The 19,160-nt window shown below is 42.2% G+C and overlaps 1 protein-coding gene across 1 annotated transcript; it reads left to right on the top strand.

Moving 5' to 3' along the window:
• The first annotated feature begins 2,748 nt into the window (after nucleotides 1–2,748).
• Nucleotides 2,749–16,642, top strand: EIF2S3 (eukaryotic translation initiation factor 2 subunit gamma). Its single transcript, XM_072138005.1, has 12 exons — nucleotides 2,749–2,904; nucleotides 7,178–7,241; nucleotides 7,456–7,583; nucleotides 8,427–8,548; nucleotides 8,805–8,899; nucleotides 11,627–11,785; nucleotides 12,191–12,325; nucleotides 12,930–13,024; nucleotides 13,253–13,397; nucleotides 14,163–14,332; nucleotides 14,418–14,590; nucleotides 16,268–16,642. The coding sequence occupies exons 1-12, from the start codon at nucleotides 2,836–2,838 to the stop codon at nucleotides 16,329–16,331; spliced, it is 1,419 nt and encodes a 472-aa protein (XP_071994106.1). The 5' UTR covers nucleotides 2,749–2,835; the 3' UTR covers nucleotides 16,332–16,642.
• Nucleotides 16,643–19,160: the final 2,518 nt, after the last annotated feature.

Consider the following 19,160-nt stretch of genomic DNA (forward strand, 5'->3'; position numbering starts at 1 on the left):
CATTATAGTGTTTGGTCTAAAAGACAAGACTGGCAGCTGCATTGGGAATGGATTGTAGAGGAGAGAGTTTAGTGAATGGATGAGTGATTAGTAGGGAGTTACAGTAGTCTAGGCGACAGTGAATCAGAGCAACAGTAAGCATTTTAGATGTTATAATTCTAAGAAATGGGTAGATTCTGGAGAAGTCTCTGAGATGCACACAGCAAAAGCGAGCAAGTGATAGAAAATATGGTGCAAAGGAGAGGTCAGAGTCACGCGCAACCCCAAGACAGTGGGCCTGCTGCCTCAGGGTTATGGTGATCCACAGACCTAGATGGAAATGCCAGGATCAGGTCGATTACGTTTCAAGAGGAGAGAGGACAGGATGCTACAGACAGCCGAGAGACATTCACTAGTGATCTAAAGCAAAGCAGGGGTGATGCCACGAGCAGAAGTATATAGCTGGGTATATATAAAGATGATACTGGAAAACTGATCTGCTGATGGTTTGCCCAATGGGGGCAGTATAAAGGGAAAAGAGAAGCTAGGACTGAGGAACCCCGAAAGTTAGAGGAAGATAAGAGAAAGATCCAGAAAAGGAGACATGGAAAGTGTCGGTCAGAGAGATGGGAAGAAAACCAAGAGTACAATGTCCTTTAGAAAACAAAGTGTGCCATTAGGAATATATAACATACATGGTTCTCATCCACTTTTTTCTTAAATGGTTTTAGAATGTTTTCTTTTTTCTAGTAGGAAATCCTGACATTCAGAATTACATTGAAATAAACTGCTACAGGAGCACTTTAACTATACTTGTATCCTCTATAGCATTGGTGGCGAACCTATGGCACGGGTGCCAGAGGTGGCACTCAGAGCTCTTTCTGTGGGCACTCAGGCCATCATCCAAAGACAGAGTTCAGCAAACAGGACCAAATCTTTCTGCAGTCACAGGCAACTTATAAGATGCTGCTCTCAGCACTATTTTAAAGCAACACTTTATTGGCTGTTAGGAACTGCGGGGAAAGTGAGAAAGGGTTGACAGAACTGCGTCATCTTTGGAGGTCCTCCTGCTAGACCCACCATTCTTCCTCTGCAAGGAGACCCTGGAGAGAAGCTATTTGCCCTCTTTTCTTTCAACTGTTTTAGTGGCATTAGGCGGCCGATACAATTGAAAGATGTGGAAAAACACATAGCAATAAGTTACTGCTTAAAATGCCACTTGGCACTTCACGGTAAATAAGTGGATTTTAGTTGCAGTTTGGGCACTCAGTAAGTAAAAGGTTCGCCATCACTGCTCTATAGTTTGGATGTGCTCAACAGTAGGGGATAAATGTAAATAATGCGGGGGATGAATATCATGGCTTGTAACGACTGAATACTGGCAGACAAGCCATAATTTAGTTGCACAGAGCCGGGGAATTTGACTACTCCACCCTCTACGCTGTTTGGGCAAGATGGGGGTTGTGCAGTGGCCTGTATAGTAGCTATAGCCTGAGGCATCAGGAAGCCGGAGTCACCTGATAAATCTGGCGGGTGCTCCGGGGTCAGGGCTAGGATCATACACGGACGCATGATGCGCCAGCATTTGATACATACCCCCAATTTTTTTTTTCTTGCACAATCCTCACTTCCTTGCTGTAGTTGGTAATGTTTATTTAATTTAAAATGAAAATGTAAAATGCAAAATGAAATATCATAAGAATATATGTAAAAACTGTAACTGTTTTAATGTTTTTACACACTATAAAAGTGACATACAAGCAACATCGGTGTACTGTCAATACTGTATATTTTCATTCATACACACCACAAAAAAACACATTATTTCATACAGGTGACATATGAAATGTCATATATGATGTATCCAGGGGGTGGCACGGCTGCCGCCAGAACTATGCCAGGTCAAACATGGCATAGTTTTGTGTAAATCACAGGCTTTTGAAAAGTACGCCCAGCGCTCGCCCACTCCGCCAGCAGCATTGCTCCTTTATGGCCCCTCTACGCCCGCATGGTGTGGAGGTGGCATAGTCGCATTATAATTGCTAATTATTGCAATGCCTAAGAATTTGTGATTATTTCACTGGCATAGAAGCAGTCATAAACTCCCCCTATGTACGCATCATATGTTAGTGCCTGCCATTCTTGGTATGACAATTTTTTGATATGACAATATGGAAAGTTTATAATGGGCTTAATCTCTGTGAAGTCTCAAAAACTAGTTTTGGCTCAATTGTGAAAAAACTTCTAAAAATAACATAAATCTGCCTCTAGCAATTTTGAAAGATTCTTTCCATTCACTAACAGCAGCTATCCTGAATATCAGGGAACTTTTATTATACACTGATGAAGTTAGACTTGCTGGACAACCCCTTTAAGGGCTCCTTTGAATTGCTCTATCTATAGTAATTATTTATGGGAAAAATATAAGAAGGGGAACCAAGATTATATGACATGTGTAAGCTCTTTACTGCGAGTCTCTATGAGGCGACATCTTTATCACAAGTATTAGGCAGTAATAGGATTGCATCATCTGTGGTGTGCAGATAATGCACAGGGTGTAGGCTTCATGAGAGTAAGAAATGACTACTTCCGGTTCACACGTCGCTGAATGAATGAATCCACCAGCTCTACATTGGAAAGCGTCGTCCACCCGGGGCTGAAAGAGTGTACCCTGTTAGGACACGCCCCTTATTCGTGACATCACCCTTCGTTCACCAATCACTACTTAGCATTTCACCGGAAAAAGGCGTTTCTTTAAATTCAGTTTGAGGCGTGGAACGCAGGTGGTACCGGAAGTGAGTTTAGTGAGCATTCTGGGATTATCTGTAGTTTGCCAGTGACTTCCTCTTCAGCAAGATGGCGGGTGACGAGCCGGGAGTGACTCTGGGGCAGCCTCATTTATCTAAGCAGGATCTGGCGACTCTGGTGAGTCTTTCAGTTTTGTGGCCCATTTATAGAGCAGGCGAGCATCTGACAGATGCGTGGTGGTGAGGCTGGAGCTGCTCTGGAGGGAGACATGCGTGCACCATGCCGGCTCCGCTTATCTCCTGCCTCGTGTGTTGCCGGGCTGCGCAGCACAGGCCCAGGGCTATGTGTATGGTGCGGCGGCTCTACCTGTATGTGGGGCCTCACACTTCTGTGTGTTTTGGGTGACTCTGCAGGCACAGAGCTCAGAGAACAGCAGTGTTTGTGGAGGTTTCACACCTGGTATCGTGTGGAGTCTTAGGAAAGTGAAAATAATGGACCTACATGGTGACTGAGGCTGCATGGCCCTCTGATGATGGTGATGGGATCTTTGGTCACGGTGTCGGCCGGGTTATCTGCACATACAGCTCAGTGCACTGCATTGTTTTCCCCCATCTTTATCTTTTCCTTGCCTGAAGTGGTGGCCCCTTATTACCATAAAGTGATCTCCTTGCACATGGCCGTGTTCACATCTGCACTCCAGTCTCTGTAATGAACAAAGTGGTGAATCCTCCAGGTCTCTATACAGGTGCCCGCAAAGCAGTGGTGAGCAGTTACCAGATGGCCCCCACATGCACCGACTGGATAACACAACACAACACAAACTGACCTGTGACATTCACACAATTTGCTTGAATTGCATTTCAAGCGCATTGCATAAATTAACATGTAGTTGGTGTTTAAAGTCTCAAACCATTTTACTTGACCTGTGTCTGTTGCTGTTTTCCTGAGATTCCAGGTAGAAACAGCACAGGACTCCAGGCTTATACACACTGCATAGTGATGGCAGGGAGTTTACACCTCTGTTCATGCTCCTGGTGTTTAAAGTGCTGACCTATGCTTCACTTTGCACATGCTCTTGGGACCCTAATTCCCCAACAGCATGAATGCATGCTGGGCTGCAACTTGCTAACAGGTTCTCTTTAAAGGAAACCTACCATTGCTCGCATGATAAAATCATGTGAGCAGACCGCCTGGTAAGCTATTTAATACTAATGCCGGCACATACTTTAGTTAGGCACAGCGATCGGTGCTACCCTACGTCATCTTTGGAAGGGAGATGGCTTCCGATCTTTAATTATTCCCGCCTCCTTCATTGTAGCCGTCCTCCTTCGGATTGCCGAGAGCTGTGACGTCACCAAGCTCTCGGCACCTATCGCGCATGCGCAGATACAGGTGGTCTGCCTGCATGATTTTATCATGCGAGCAGTGGTAGGTTTCCTTTAAAGAAAAATCTACCATTTATTTTAAAATGGTCATTCTGACCCAAACATACCTGTACCTAGGGTAGATTAGCTGATGCTGGAGGTGGTCTTGATACGGCACAAAAATCCTTAGTTTTGTCCAAAAACCAATTTATACACTAGCTAAATGAACCCATTCAGCACCCCTGGCAAAGTTCACTTGGCACTTGGTCAATTGCATAATAATGCATGCGCCTTGCATGCTTGTAAGTTCTCAGCCGGTGACGTCACCAAGCTCTCTAGAGCAATGGTGCATGTGCACTGTATCTTCAGCGCGCACGGCCATCCTCTTTGCAGTACTGAAGATACAGTGCGCATGCACCATTGTTCTAGAGAACGTGGTGACGTCATCGGTTCTTGGGAGGGAGAACTTACAAGCATATAAGGTGCATGCATTGTTATGCAAGTGGCCAAGCACCAAGCAAACTGTGGCAGGAGCACCAAATAGGTTGATTTAGCTAGTGTATAAATCGATTTTTGGACAAAACTAAGGATTTCTGTGCCATATAAAGACCACCTCCAGCATCAGCTAATCTACCCCTAAGTACAGGTATGTTTGGGTCAGAATCACCATTTTGAAATGGTAGATTTCCTTTAAAGAGGACCTAGGAGCTGCTTACTAAACCAGTGCTAAAACAAACGGCGCAGTGTTCGACTGAAAGCGTTAGCGGAAAGCTCCGATTACGGTATCTAACACTGCGGTGGAGTGGTCCGGTGTATTCATGAGGGGTGAGTTTTGGGGGCAGTCGCCGCCAGCCTATGGAGCAATCGGGGCGTGAGATTGCACAAAGTGTAGGGGAGGGTGAGACTGAGGCATGCTGGTACAGTGTAACAGCTTTTAAAGCCATAGCACAGATGACTTCTGTAAGAGCCCTTCAGATTCATTAGAATCTTTTAAAAAGTAGACTTGAGAAGTAAGGAGTCCCTGGATAACAAATATAAGGAGATTACTACAGTCACGTTGCCTGGATCTATGAGTAAGTGTCCCTGGTTTGTCATGGTTTTGATGGTAGATTTTCTTTGACCACCATGATCAAGTCGGAAGGGGTTTCTGCAGGGAGATTTTACTAATTCCAAAATATACCTTTTTAATAGCAAAGACAACACTTTTCTGTCTACTTATCCTTCATTTGAATGAAGTGGCAGCACTGCCGTATGACACCCTCTTCATTCAGACATTAAATGCCCGGGACCCCCAGCCATGTTTTCAGATGCAGAATCTTTCTACTGTAGGTCACTTATTCCTTTTATATGGGAAATGATTTGGTGGTGTTCATGGGACAACCCTTTAAGGATATATTTATGTCACCTATTTGCTATATAGTTGAGGAATACGTATATATGTAGTTTACAAATGCAAACCCTGTGGATAATTATAACAGGGGTCCACCTATTTTCCGTTAGTGTCAGTTATTCCACTCAACCAAAAAAGTCCTTTTGTGCTAATTTTTTGTTCTATTTTATGATTTTAGATGAGTTCTACAACAGGTACTAAAGCTGGGTTCTAAACATGCACAGGCCTTTGTTCTACCAGCAGCTTTGCTGGATGTGTCTGGCAGTCTCTAATGCATGATACATGCTTATTCAGCTGACTATGGGGGAGTGCAGGCTAACTGTTATCTAAAGTATATTGCAGCTTTAGTTAGTCTGTGGCCAAGCTTGGCACATGTTGGTCCCCTCTCACCACGCTGCCGCTTGGGAAAGGCTTTTGGAAGGTGCACAGGGGTTGAAGGCTGCATTGCCACTGTTCTTTCAATAAATGGATCCTGTGCTCTTAGATTAGAAACATCTTTATTAGTGTTCCATTAAAAATTAATGGTGTACACGCACTGATGAATTATCGTGCCCGTCCTGGAATATTAATTATTTTCTAAATGGTTTGCGGCAATGGCTTTGAAAATGAATAAAAAAATTACATTTGCCCGTTCTCCCGAAGTGCTGCCTGTCACTGCCGGCTTCTGTTTGTATAGAAGCCGGCAGGGGAGCATGTGGAGAGGCAAATATAAGTAATTTTTAAAGACCCCTCCAGCCATGTATAAAATAGTACATATTCCGAGACAACCTCTTTTTATATGGGTTCTTAGTCCACACGTGCCTGTTATCCACACGTGCGTTTGGTCTGACAAAGATCTGGGTTCTTGTGGGATCTACTGAATTTAACCCAGAATCTCTGAAATCAGCAGGTCAGTTCATTTCTTTGATTCTGGAATCCTGCAAGGTTTCAGAACGTATTTGTCAGACCAAATCCACATGTGGGTTTAAATGAAAGCATTATGCAAGGACTCCCATCTTGGGATTGGACCAACATACGTGTCTGTTTTCACAGACTGCACACGTTCGTCTGCAGCCAGTGATTGGCTATAACAATTCTGTTGTTGCCCAAGTATCTAAAAAAGACGTTTCTGACAGGAGGCACACACCTGCATGTCAGTTTGCTTGATGTACAATCCTTTATCCAGTGGTAGATGTTGTTTAAGGATTGAATCTTCCAATGTATGTGTGCGCTTATTCAGTATCTGGTCACTAGGGTGCTTCACTATTATAGCCATCAGCATTGTAAAAACGACCCCTTTCCTTATATTGCCGCTCCCTCGCCACCAATGTCATCCTCCACACTGAACACAAGCCATGCCTCCTGCTCTTGCTATGTCTGGTAAGAGGAGGAGATCCCACAACGACGACTCTGACCCCCAGACTACACAGAGACGTCCCTGTGATTCATATGTTACTAGTATTAGGAGCTAAAATTACCAATGCTCTCTGTGGCTCTGAATCCAGAGCTATAACCAGTATATAGACACTTGTCACATGGTTTTACTTGCACAGGGCAAATGCTGGCATTTGCTGCAAAGTCAAATTGTTTTCATCCCTCCTTTAGTTCAGTATCTGGAAGGTTCCCTTATGTTGAAGAGCTTGGGATAATGTATACTTGCAATATTGTAACATCCACCTTCCTGTTTATAAAGTGATTTGTCTCCTTTTATTTACAGGATGTCTCCAAGTTGACCCCCCTTTCACCAGAAATCATCAGCAGACAAGCCACAATTAACATAGGTAATGCTAACAACCACATGACACATGTATACAGATCTTATTCTCTACAGTTTAATACATTTCTAAACTTGTGGTTTTTCACTTACTAACACGCATGTCATGCTCTGTGGATAGATTTCCATATGAGGTGTGTGTGTGTGATCATGCTGAAGTTTAGCATGTATTAGTGGAAGGATGTGTTGATGACTTTCTGTGGTTATTCTTGCTCTTCCAGGTACCATTGGTCATGTAGCCCATGGTAAATCCACTGTAGTAAAAGCTATTTCCGGCGTGCACACTGTCCGATTCAAGAATGAACTTGAGAGGAACATTACAATCAAGCTTGGATATGCCAACGCTAAGGTCAGTATATTTGGCTCACCAAAAAGCTGTGTTGTGTATTGAAGATACCTGCATATAAAATATCGGTATCGTTTTATTTATTGAACATCAAAGGGGTTGGGCACTTTCAATAAATCTGTTCCATTAGACAGGTCTCAGCATGTACGTGTATCTGTGTCTTTGCCTCCTCTGAGAGCTTCAGCCTTTCCCTGTTCTCCACATGCTGCACTTTGCATCCCTACACAAATACACTAACTCCTTCAGTCCTCCTAATGGCAGCCTCCAGTGTGTTTTTTGATCCCTCTCACTGACAGACACAGGGAGGTGGGAGAGAAGGACGAGTCCTCATCCCCTGCGCTAGTCCCTCCTATTTACCAGTGTAGACTCTTTGTTCACATGTCTATGCAGAATGCACAGTAAAGGCGACCCAATAAATGATTTTTAATAAAATGTTGCATGACACCAGTTGGGGATCCAGGTGTATGGCCTTGTGCATATCTAGCTAATCAGCTAAGTAGTGGACATTCATGCTTAGCCGGGCTGGGGCTTCTGTGCAGTGAAGCACCTAATAAATGTGCCAGTTTTGAAATCTTTGTGGCATTGTCATTCGTGGAAGTGTAATTTCACAAGCTATGGCACAATGCTATTAAAAATGAAAATGTGTACAATCTCCATATCAACCACAGCTCCTTCCTGTGTCAGAGAATAAGTAGTCATGTGGCAATTAAGATGACAACTTCTGCAGGGAAAGCAAGAAGGGGTCTTATCTTCTAAGCGTATAATGGCATCTGGGAGGTGTGGGGGGGAGAGTTTGAAGGTTATTTTTTGGCTCTGACTTGTTACTAATGACTGCTGGCACTGTAGGTCTACAAACTTGATGACCCCAGCTGTTCTCGTCCTGAATGCTATCGTTCCTGTGGCAGCAGCACCCCGGATGAATTTCCTACAGACATACCTAACACCAAAGGCAACTTTAAATTGGTCAGGTAAGATGATGTTTTGATGAAACTTAAATGCGTTGAATGTTATGCTTTTGTTTTGAAGAATAAGACAAAATAAAATGTAATGTAGACTGGAAAGTATTTTGTCGTTCATATTAGTATTCTGGACAAGTTCTGGATTAGAGTAATTGGACATATAAGGAGTATAACAAAGTAATACCTCGACCCATTCTTGTGCTAAACATACGGTTCTACTGTACCTTGACTGCAACCCTCATGCCCCTCCTATCTTGTCTTCCAGACACGTGTCTTTTGTGGACTGTCCCGGTCACGATATTTTGATGGCTACTATGCTGAACGGCGCGGCTGTTATGGATGCTGCCTTACTGTTGATAGGTGAGTTTGTCACATAACTGAAAGATCTTTTCTGTCCCTTTCGTTTTCTTTTACCCAAATTGACTGGATACATTTTGTGGATACAGTGAGTAGGCAGTATTTTATATTGCTAACAGTAGTACATATAGCAGCATGTTTTGCATCCATTCCATGTCTTGTGTGTCTTAAAAGCCCCCATTTACTCAGGTAGAGGGGAAAAAAAATTTCTTCTATATCTAAAGGAAACCTAAATCAAGCATGATAAATCGGGGGCACTAGGGCTGCATTCACACGAACGTATGGGGGACAATACGTCCTCCATAGAGCATGCGGGTGCCATAGAATCCTATTTAAGCGTCCTTGGGATATCATGCTTGATCTCGATGGTAGATTCCCTTTAATCCATGTCAAAGTAATTATACAGGGGGGAAATGATTGAAAATAAATAGAAAATCTACTGGCCCCCATCTAGTCCAAACATCAGGATAATGGGGGGTAGATTTCTCAGAAGTGTCTGAGGTAAAAATGTTCTAGCTGCCCATGAAAGCTGAGATCTAATTGGTTCCTTGGGCAACTTTAACACCTTCGTGTCTATGCCATTTTAGACCTTTAGGACCAGGCCTGATTTTTTAAATTTGCCCTGTGTCATTATAGGAGGTTATAACTTTGCGACGCTTTAACATATCCAGGGGATTTTGAGATTGTTTTACAGTCACACATTATATTTCAAAGTAATAGAAAAATTTTGATGATATCTTTTTGTGATTAGTTATGAAAAAAAATTTAATTTGGCAAAAATATCTGAAAATTTTTTCATTTTCAAAGTTCAAAATTTTCTGCTTTTCAGGCAGATAGTCATAGCACCCAAGTAACTTTATAGCTAACATTTCCCGAATGTCTGCTTTATATCGGCATAGGGTTTTATGCATCCTCTCTCTTTTCTAGATTGTTAGGAGGTTCAGAATTTTGGGTGCAATTTTTCTCATTTTTATGAAAATCGCCAAAACCCTTATTTAGAGGCACCTCCTCAGCTTTAACTGACTGTGAGAGGCCTAAACAGCAGTAAAACCCCATGTATCACGCCATTTTAGAAACTACACCCCTCAATGTATAAAAAAAATCAACTTTAAGTGTTAACCCTTTAGATGCTTCACATGGGTTAAAACAATATGGAGGTGTAATTTACAAGCTGTAATTTTTTTAGACAATGTATTAATTTTGGCCAAAAAGTAAACCGTTACAAAGTATTAAATGACAAAAAACTCCTCAAAGTTTGATACCCAATTTCTCCAGAGTCAGAGGATGCCCCATATGTGGTGGTGACTGCTGTATGGGCGCACGGCCGGGCATGGAAGGGAAGCTGCGCCATTCAGAGCAGATCTGCAATGTCACATTTTACAGGCTATAAAAAGTTTATTTTTTTTGTAATTTGGACATATGGGAGATTATTTTTTTTGAGGATAAAGTCCATTTTTCAAGGACATCATTTACAGGGGGGCTCAATAGCTGATAATCATATTTTATTAACTCTTTCTTGGTGGTGGTTAAAAAAATCATTAACTCTTGTTTATGGTTTTTAGCATTATTTTCGCCGGACGTTCACCATACCATAAAAATAATGTGTTATCTTTATTCTACGGGTCATCACGATTACGGCGATACCCCATTTATATGGCTTTTTTATGGTTAACTTGTTTTGCAGAATATAGAACTCATTTTGTGAGAAATTTGCTTGTTTTTGTATCGCCATGTAACAATGGGCAGAATATTTATATTTTTTTGTTTATAGAGCTGGTTTATAGCTTATTTTTTTGCGGGACAAGCTGTATTTATTCTTGGTATCATGTCGGGGTAAATTTTACTTTTTGATTACTTTTTTGTGCTTTTTATGAGGTCAGATGTGAAAATTTCATAACTTTTGCAAGTTTTTTGTGGGTTTTTTTTTTTTACGCCGTTCACCGTACGGGTTCAGTGATGATTTTATTTTATTGTACCGGTTGTAACGGACATTGTGATGCCCAATATGTTGTGTTTTTTTGGTGATTTTCACTTTTTTATGTTTTTTATTGTATTATTGCATGGGATGGGACTTCAAGGGACTTTTATTCTTTTTTTAATAATTTTTTTTAATTGCACTTAGTTGTTTTTTTTAAACTTTTTTTACTGTTTTATTTTGTCCCAGGGTGGGACATGAACAAGTGATCATTTGATCACTTGTTCATTGTAATATACTGCAATACTAATGTATTGCAGCATATTACATAGTCATTCTGCATAGGCTGACATCAGCACTGTTAGAACGTGCTTACAGCACGATCCTAACAGGCTTCTAGTAAAGGCAACCCTGGGGTCCTTATCGGGTTTCAGGGTTGGCATGGCAACAATCAGCACCTCCGTACCATGCACGGAGGGTGCCGATCGTCGCGGCGATTCACTATAGACACTGCGGTCTCAATGACCGCGGCGTCTATAGGGTTAAACAGCCACGATCGCGATAGTCGCGATCCTGGCTGTTACTGCGGGATCCCGGCTACCGCGTACCGCCGGGATCCCGCGGTGATCGCCCGCGCTCAGCTTCTAAGCCCGGGTGATCGCCATGACGTGATACTACGTCAAGGTGCGGGAACAACCCGCATCCTATGACGTAGTATCACGTCAGGGTGCGCGAAGGGGTTAACACTTCTGCAAAATCTCCCCTTATGTAACTGTTTTCTTATTACTCAGTCTTGTCTGATTTTCCTTTTACAGCTGGCAATGAGTCCTGTCCTCAGCCCCAGACCTCTGAACATCTGGCTGCCATTGAAATCATGAAGCTTAAACACATCCTTATTTTACAAAATAAGATTGATTTGGTGAAAGAAAGTCAAGCCAAGGAGCAGTATGAGCAGATTCTTGCATTTGTACAAGGTGAGTGAAACCTAGTGGAACATTACCATATATACTCGAGTATAAGCCAAGTTTTTCCAGCACAAAAAATTGTGCTGAAAACCCGCATAGGGGCTTGGCCACTATTATATCAATCTCCCCCAGTGTTTTCTATGCCTATGCAAGACAAATGTTTTCCCTCACTTGTGCCTTCTTCACCTCCTATTTTTGAGCAAATTAGAGACGTTTTAGGCGTAAATGGAAGTAAAAATAAAAAGTTGCTAAAACGTAAAAAAAAAAAAAACTTGCACCACTGAAATAAAAACGCATGTTCTTATGCATCTCAGACTGAGGCACATTAGAACACACTTTGAAAGGAGGCTGGAGATATTTAATGTATTTTCTATGGCTCAGATCTTATACATGTTCTGTGTGTTTGTGAAACAGGTACAGTAGCTGAGGGGGCACCCATCATCCCAATCTCCGCTCAGCTGAAATATAACATTGAAGTTGTTTGTGAATATATTGTAAAGAAAATCCCAGTGCCTCTGAGAGACTTCACATCCGAGCCAAGACTTATTGGTGAGTAAACCTGTCCTGTTAAGGATGTTACACTGAGCTCTAGCCACATTTAGTTTAATAATAGACCCATAAAGTATTTCCAAGGACGATACTGTCTGTACTATTGACCACTGCTTCACTTCCACTGTGCAACTGTTGCCAATGTATTCCTTATGAATACAACTGCAATTAGTTTAGGTATAGACCGATACAAGGGGCCCTCTACATAGTATTTCTCTGGTTGCTTCTGGGCTCAATGTTGCACCAGATCCATAAAACATAATGCAAGTTTTTTGGTGTAGTAAATATTGCATCACAGACGGCACAATACCAGGTCAGTCTTGCCCAAATGCAGGGTCATGGCCTTAAGTCAATCATGCAATAAAATGTGTATTGTACATAAAGAGACAAGAGATCTCCTGGCACCAGCTTGTCCAAAGAATAAAAGGGGGCAGCAGAGTTCCCATGTGTGGTTTCATTGCTCTCAATGTTGCCGTGGGGGTTCCTATACAGATAAGCACTCTTAAATGCTAGAGGTGGCCGGAATGGTGTGATAAATGGTAGCTCTGTTTTTTTTAGATTATTGATGTAAAGTAAATACAATAACATTTTTTTTTCTTTTCAGTTATCAGATCTTTTGATGTGAACAAACCCGGATGTGAGGTGGATGACCTGAAAGGTGGTGTAGCCGGAGGCAGTATTCTAAAAGGTGTATTAAAGGTATGAAAATCCTACTGAGCTTACCGAATTCTTAATGCTTGAACAAACAAGGTACACCCAACACTGGGGAATAAAATTGAACATATTTTAAGAAGGGGCACGCGGTAAATCTAAATGGCTGTATAAGTAACTAATCTGTAGTTATTGCCATAACAGAGAAAATTATTTGCCCTGCAGAGAGGCTTACTTTAAAAAAGAAAAAACTTAATTTTTGCTTCCAAATCTTAGGTTGGTCAAGAATTAGAGGTGCGCCCTGGGATTGTTTCTAAGGACAGTGAAGGAAAGCTCATGTGCAAGCCTATCTTTTCCAAAATTGTGTCTCTCTTTGCTGAGCACAATGACCTTCAATATGCTGCTCCAGGAGGCCTTATTGGTAAGAAATGCAATTTTGTTTTACCTTTTGTCTTCATAAATGAGATCTGTCAGTTGGGTTTCCAGCTTAAATCAACCTTTGTGTGTGCAATTTTGCTAAATCACTTGACATCTATCTGGCAACTTGGGTTGGAATTGTTCGGTAAGAGACATGTCAGTCACACAGGGCATGATTTGGCACAGTGACTACATAAAGCTACTCCAAGCCATGACTAGTTAAGGGCATTTCCATGTTTTAACTAGGGTTAGAAAAGCATATAACTTTGCTTTTCAACAACCTAAAAGCTTAGTAAAGGGCACTGCAAGAAACATTTGTGATAGCAAAGCTTAAAGGGTATGGAAAGCCTACAATTGTTGGGGTCTTGTGGGCCCTGTGTGGTTAAGGAGGAAGGGTTCCACTTCTATGCTCATTCCCAATCATTGTAAAAATGTCTAGTGAGAGGCCAAAAAAGTGATAAAAACACACGTGAACTGCACATTGCCCCCAACAATCATTCATCTGAATAGAATCTGCTACATTTAAAGGGAAGTAAACCGGATCCACTTCCTGTCAGGGAACCTGTCAGAAATAATGTTCTGCATGGTTTCTTCTGTAATGATGTCAGTAGGGCTGATTTTGTTCTTGTTTAGCCATGTTGCTCACCTTGGGCCTTGTCACTGCAGTGCACGTGCAGTGGAGACTGAAAATGATCATGCATGTAATCCAGTGATGCTTATAAGTACTGTCAGAAATTTCTTATTAAATATAATTCCACCCTTTATGCAGGTGTTGGTACCAAGATTGACCCAACTTTATGTCGTGCTGATCGTATGGTTGGGCAAGTATTGGGTGCAGTTGGAGCACTTCCTGAAATATTCACAGAGCTGGAAATCTCTTACTTTCTCCTTCGACGTCTCCTTGGAGTGCGTACAGAGGGGGATAAGAAGGCTGCAAAGGTAAGAGTGAAATGAAAATCAGTCTGCTGTGGTGTGTACACACCTATATTTGCCAAGGACTAAGATTGGATATTTTGTGTTTCAGGTTCAAAAACTGTCTAAGAATGAAGTCCTGATGGTCAACATTGGTTCTTTGTCCACTGGAGGTCGTGTCAGTGCTGTGAAAGCTGATTTAGGAAAGATTGTGCTTACAAATCCCGTATGCACGGAAGTAGGCGAGAAAATTGCTCTTAGCAGAAGAGTTGAGAAACATTGGCGGTAAGTTTCTACATCAACCAGCCACACAGCAGTTGTCCGGGATAACTTGGCTTTTGTCATTGGTTTTGACTAATATCTGGTATAATTTAAATATTTAGTTCAATCCAGTTTAAGACAGAAGAAAAAAACAAATGAGTAAATAAAAGAAACAACATAACAAAAGCATTCACATCGTACCATAAAGAATTAACGCTCACAGATCGGTGCATGTTCCAACATGCAAGGATAAATCAGGTTTACAAAACAAAAAGGGTCCTTATGGAGCGGTACAAGTTGTAATCAAGATCTCATCAAGATGCACATATGCACATGTGTCCTTTCAGTGCATCACCCCTCTGTCCTCTCTGTTTCGGGGACAGAGGGATAGATTGCATTGCGTACATTTGAGAGATACTGTGTACATTTTAATATTTAAACTGATTTTTAGTATAAAAAGGTTTAATAAATGTACATGTCCTGAAAACTAGCAAACTCTGTCCTGTTTTAAACTGAGAAGGCTTTGAGGTTGTATCCATTGCTTGTACATTCAGAGGCTGCAAACAGCTGCCCTGCGTGCCATAGGCGATTGAATTCTGCTCATGCACTAATGTCAGAGAAATTACTCCTCTGCACAAAAATGTCTGGCATGGGGAGTTTGTTCATACACTTTCTATTAAAACCATGTTTAGCACATGACCCAAAACAGTGTTTGTGCATGAGGGTATCTGCACACGTTGCAGTGGTAATCTCTAAGCCACTCCACACCAAGCTGCTTCATTCTGCTTCCTATAATACCCAAATTTTACTGGGGTCGAGCTGCATCACAAAGATTTCTGTGCCAGACAATGACCTGTCGCTTATTTGCAGTCAAACCAATTTTTTCCTCCACAATTTGCGTATGGGATTATCATAAATCCCATACAGTATTATGCTGCCGTTTTCTCTCAAACAAGGTGCAGATGCACTAATGCTGGGTCCACGCCTCTTTTATTGTACGCTCAGCATATACACTGGGGAAGCTTCCTACGCTAAGAGTGCCCATTAATGTATATTGGCTGACAGAGGCTCAATATATGGCACATCCTGTGAAAAAGATTAGCAGGCAATGTCTTTTCATCCTGCTCCCTCTGGCTGAGCGACATAATGAGCTATGCAATGTCCCCATCTGAGCAGAAGCGTCGCTTGTATGCGGCCGGTCTGACGTCAGAGGATGAGCGCCGCTCACATCGCTGTCATTAGAAAATGACTGCCTGAACAGGACCTGCTCTATAATTTGTGGAGAGGACAGTCGGCCTTCCTGCTGGCCATGAGCACTTAAAAATGACTGCTAGCATGCGGTTGTATACACGAGCCCTTAGTGTACTGGGTAGAATAATAAACCTGTGCACGTAAAACGCTTTCTGATCGATTTCTGCATACAGGTGACCTGGTATACACATTATAGCCCCGAACCAAAGACAAGGCTATTCATTAAACTGAAAAGGGCTGATGTGTAATGAATGGGCGTAAAACCATCATAGAAACAAATTATATTGGGAATAAAACCACTAGTGCTTTCTGCCAACTTGCCTAAATACATTACCACCTTATCTAATAAGAGTCCCTCTGAATACAATTACTGTGTGGGTCACAGTGTTTGGGTGTCACCTTCCCTATGTATCCATTGTATTAATCCCTTGCTTTTGTTTTTCCTTGCAGTTTGATTGGCTGGGGTCAGATAAGAAGAGGAGTGACAATAAAGCCCACTGTGGATGACGACTAAAACCAACACCCCCCAACGCTGCTAAAATGTTTTTAATAAAAGAGACACTTGCTTTATATTTATTCAGCAAGTGCCACCTACTTGGAAAAATTAACTCTTCATACGCCAGAATATTTACAGGCCCCACAATTTCTAATTTATAACGGAGCAGGTTCTCGGCACAAGAACACTTGCTGCTGACCAGAGACCTCCTGTATGCTTTTCTTACAAAGTATAATACCATTCTCGTCATTCTGCCTGAGGTGGTCAAAGCGCTCAGGACTTGGTTCACCAATGAATGAATGTCCGCTGAATAAACTTAAAAAGACCAATTGTTTTGTTTTCTATTTTAACTAAATGATTGAATGTGTGTGAATTCTACTAGAACAAGGCCACCTGCACACTGATGTGATCGGTTCATTAAAATGGACCCGTGTGATGTCAGATCCCAGACGGAGCACAGAGCAGTGGATGGGGAGTCGTTGCATCATGGAGAAATGTAATTCAGGGACTTTGTCTCCTGGCTGAACAGCAGGCAGGGATTCCTTGCATCATAATTCACTGTGATGGAAGGACTCCCGTCCAGTGCACTGTATCCGGTCCCTGGGATCTGACCAGCAAACTGAAGCATTTCCATAGACTGGCACCTTCATGTGCAGGGGGCCTCGGGCTGTGGAAAGCTAAAGAAATCATGGGTGTCTGAACAAGAAGGCGACTACTGCTTGGGTACACAAAGAGCAAGACTTTGACACTGTCGTAGGAACTAGAGGAGTAACTTGCTTACCTATGTCCATGTGACTGGAGTAAAACGAATCTCTGAAGTATAAAAGGCAGATGGAATTCTCTGGTCTATGCATCTGTTACAGCTCTTGCACACTATAGCACGTGCAGCCCGTGTAAAGGTGCCAATGATCCCATGTGCTGCACACAGTGCAGAGGATGGGAGTCCCTGCATTATATAGAAATATAATGCAAGAAAATTCCATCTGCTGGACAAGCAGCCAAGCCGGAACTGTATGAGCTATTACACTTTCTGCACCAAAGTTTGAAAAGTAATACAGTAGCATTAAAGCGAATGTGATTTGGAATAAGTAATGTAGATGGGTTTTTTTTATGCACTGAAATTGCTGCTCAGTGCGGAACATAAATTGATCATGGAGGAGCTCTGGTAACACCCCCAGAGCACTTCTTGCTAATTAGCTTCATTTTAAAAATTGATTTTAGAAGAATGGAGACCATTGATTACAAATATAAATAGATTTACCACAGTCACCGTGCCTGGATCTTTGAGTAAGTGTCCCTGGTTTATCCTGCTCAATAATAATTTTTGTGCTAAGCCAACAAAAGCATGCCATCATTATCAGTAAGGGTCATGTCCTGTTTAATGGACTGACCAGAGTCCAGGATTGTGTCCCAAGCATTATACTGATGATGCAAGTAGTCCCTGCAGATCAGCATTGCCAAACTGTAATCCTTACAACAGTTCAGCACTGCTATATTGCAGGGAAGAAGGGTCTTCTTGCATTATGTATCGCTATGATGCTAGGAGCCCCATCCTCGACATTGTGGTCAGTCCGTGATTAACAAACCAACCACAGCACTGTTAATCAGTGATAACTTATGTGAAACAATGGCTTGTTCCGGACCCCAGCGTTGTCCTGCTTCAAGATGGCAATGTTATTATTGGTCATTTTGCAAAGTTTCTTCCCATTTAGATTTGTTCAAAAGTCTAAGCATATGAGAACTTCAGCAACATTACAACGCAGGGTCACCAAGTGATGAGGTGCATAGTTCACAATGGTCATCACCGCTCTGTGGCCAGACCTCCATAGGCATTAAAGGGGTTTGCCCATGAAAGAAAGTTCTTAAGTTTTAATCCCCTAGTGATGTTTGCACAATAAAGCTAATTTGTAATCCCTTTACATTTTGCTAAAAACAGCAAAAAAAACATCACACAGTGATGGTTAGTATAAAATTCCAGGGTGTGGGAGGGGACTCTCTAAGCAGACACTTCATCTTCCCTCAAATGCTGTGAGATGCCGTGTGCTGACAATGTGGTTAGAGTATCAGGGTACAGGTTTATCTACACTCTTATTTAGCTTCCAAGCAGTCTACTAGCATCTGACACACAGAAAAAGAGAGATCATAGTCATAATATGAATATAACACACAATGACATACTCCAGCTCTGCTATCTCATACTATAACACACACAGTCAGCTCTGCTATATGCCTCCCTCCCCTAGTATAAAGACCTGCAGTTTGTATAGTAAGACTGCACTCTGCTGCTTGCCAGCAGGAAGCTTCTATGTCCGAGCTGGTCTTGTAATGCAGGGAAAGGGGTAGGATGCAGAGAGCACTGCATTGTACAGAGAGGAGAAGAAATTCGACGAAAAATCCGCCCACAGTCAGAACATTTACGGTTGTAGCCAGGGACAACCAAAACTGTAAACACCAGTGATTACAGACTGAGGGTTCATTCAGATGGCTGCCTGGTGGGACATACATGTGGCCGCAATTTTGCTGCTGCATGTACGTCCCCATAGACGGCAATGGGTGCCTGGCGGTGGTACTATTCCGCACTGTACCCCGGGAAAAAAATAGAGCATGCTTTATCTGTTCCAGAGTGTGCGGCCGTATGCCGCTGTTTCTTATGGGGGGGGGGGGGGGTCTCGCCTACTCCTCTTCTCCAGCACATGGCAGTATGCCCGCCGTGTGAATACACCCTGATCGAGACAATTTGGACTTATATCTGTGAAATGCTGTATTTTTTTGTTATTAACAGTGAATTGGAGAATGTGTTATTTTGTTATCTTGAGTATATTTAAGAATTTTGTCTTTGTGGGAATA

The sequence above is a fragment of the Engystomops pustulosus genome, chromosome 2, assembly GCF_040894005.1.
Source record: "Engystomops pustulosus chromosome 2, aEngPut4.maternal, whole genome shotgun sequence".
In the NCBI taxonomy this organism is placed as follows: Eukaryota; Metazoa; Chordata; class Amphibia; order Anura; family Leptodactylidae; genus Engystomops; species Engystomops pustulosus.